Below are 2,571 nucleotides of genomic sequence, written 5' to 3'. Positions count from 1 at the left end.
TATATATATATATATATATATATATATATATACACACACACACATACAACCACACACGCACACACACACATGCACATACACAAACACACATATACAATTTTATAAATAAATATATAAGAATTAATAATAAAATTTATGAACATATAAAACAATAAAGTTAAAACTAGATTTAAGAAAAGCATATATATATATATATATATATATTTACATATATATATATACATATATATATATATATATATATATATATATATATTGAACATATACACATCAGCATCTTCATTAACAAGTTATCCCAATTTCGGATTACAAATGGTGGAAGAAAATCTACCAAGTGCATTCTGGGTAAATCTTAACATTTCTGTTTCTCACTGTATGAATTTTTGTTTTTTTTTGTTTTCAATTACTTTACCGTTTATTTTAATTTTTAATTAAGTACATCTGTAATTTATTTATATTATAACTTTATCTTAGTGTGTGTGTGTGTGTGTTTATAGGTATACTATACATAGGTGAATAAGTTACATTGGAAACAATGGGAAAACACATGGGAATGAGTTATGTTTCATTTGTAGGGATACACAAAATATCCCATGTCATGTAATTTATTTCAAAAGATTTCAATTAAAAAAATTAGACTAATATGCAGCATATGGTGTACATATGTGCAAGTGTGTGCATATAAACACGAATGCGTATAGGTTTACATATGGGTATATGCGTCCTTTTGTTTATGTCAGTAGATATATGTAAAATGCAATATTTATTTCAGATATATGAAATATATGTAGATATAAACATATACAGATATGTATACAAACATGTATGTGTGTGTGTGTGTGCATATAGATAGATAGATGAATAGATAGATACATAGATAGACATACATACACACATGCATATAAATATATGTACATATAAATATGTGCATATATATTTCATATGTATATACATATTGACATATATACAAATATATTAATGATTTTTTTTTTATGTTATAACAAAAACAGTTTTACTTTAAATTGAATAATTACGAAATACATTTGGTAGAGTATAGATTCATTCTTTAGCAGGAATAGCATTGACAAGGAATTTTGAAGTTTTGCCAGCAGATTGTCTGGCAATTGCTGAGTTGGATGAAACTTTGAAGTCACAGTCAATACTATTCTTATTAAAGAATGATAAATATAGACATAAAAATATTTATACATATTTGACATATTGATTTATAAATATATATAATGTAAAGGCCGTGCACCAGCATGACCACAGTCAGTGTGTGTGTGTATAATTATTCAGATATATATATATATATATATATATATATATATATAGAGAGAGAGAGAGAGAGAGAGAGAGAGAGAGAGAGAGGTATAACTTATGGGCATAAATAGTATATATATATATCATATACATTATTTTTGTACAATAGGTCCAAGACCTGATATTTTAGGAGTGGAGTAAATTAATTATATTGGCCCCAGTGATATACTGGTATTTATTCCATCATCTCCAAAAGGAGGAAAGCGAAGCTGACTTGGCAGAATTTGAACTCAGAACGTTAGGCAGGAAGACATACCCTAACCATTTTGTATGGTGTGCTTGCAATTCTGCCAGCTCAACACACACTATATATATATATATATATATATATATAAAAGCAAATGCATACATATATGTATAGACATGTGTTTGTGTGTGTATGCATGTTTATGTATAGATAGACAGATAGATGTTTGTGTGTATAGAAATGTATATATGCGTAAATAGAAAGGCAGGTGATTGTGTGTATATTCCTAAATTTATGTATGCATATATCTTTACGTGTACATAGATGTATATATATATATAAGTTTATATACATATATATGAATACACACACATGTATCTATAATACTTTTGTATCCCCCCTCTCTCTCTCTTTCTCTCAACATATATATATATATATATATATATATATATATATATATATATATATATATATATACACACACATACATATTTATGTGTGTATATACATATACATTTGTATAAATACATATGCATATATTAATAAAAGTGTATATACATATCATCATCATCATCATCATCATCATATATATAATTTCATTTCAAATGCAACTATTTTCAAATTTAATGTCTATAGTTCCAAACCAACTCTGGGATGTGAATGACGATGATGATGATGGTCATCATCATCATATCTACATAAATCTACATATCTGTGTCTCTATGTTTCTGTTTATACATACTCACCTATGTATGTATGTATGTATGCATGTATGTATGTATATATATGTGTGTGTGTATGTATGTATGCATGTATGTATGTATGCATGCATGCATGCATGTATGTGTGTATACATATGTATATATATATATATATATATATATATATATGTATATATGTATATATAGTGGAGAAATTGTACCAAATGTATAAATAGATGATGAGTAAAGCATTAGCACAGTTTCGTTTACCTGTTGTTATCCATAGGTAATTTCAGGAACTTCGTATGATGGCCATATAGTGGTACGTAAAACCGAATCAGAAAATGTACCCCAAGAGAA

The 2,571-nt window shown here is 26.6% G+C and overlaps 1 protein-coding gene across 23 annotated transcripts in view; it reads left to right on the top strand.

The window, feature by feature from the left end:
* LOC106878922 (uncharacterized) overlaps positions 1-2,571 on the top strand; it is a 305,188-nt gene that overhangs the window by 200,171 nt on the left and 102,446 nt on the right. Inside the window, exon 1 of one of the 23 annotated variants that reach the window (XM_014928286.2) lies at positions 64-345. The exons of 20 other annotated variants lie outside the window; for them this stretch is intronic. In XM_014928286.2, coding sequence (XP_014783772.1) covers positions 313-345 — 33 coding nt within the window. In that variant the 5' untranslated portion in view covers positions 64-312. Of the gene's footprint in view, positions 1-63; positions 346-2,571 lie in introns of those variants that run through there. 2 more of the 23 variants (XM_052976128.1, XM_052976126.1) reach the window with 2 other exon arrangements.

The sequence above is a fragment of the Octopus bimaculoides genome, chromosome 23 (genome assembly GCF_001194135.2).
Source record: "Octopus bimaculoides isolate UCB-OBI-ISO-001 chromosome 23, ASM119413v2, whole genome shotgun sequence".
Classification (NCBI taxonomy): Eukaryota; Metazoa; Mollusca; class Cephalopoda; order Octopoda; family Octopodidae; genus Octopus; species Octopus bimaculoides.
This window is presented reverse-complemented; position numbering and strand designations above follow the sequence as displayed.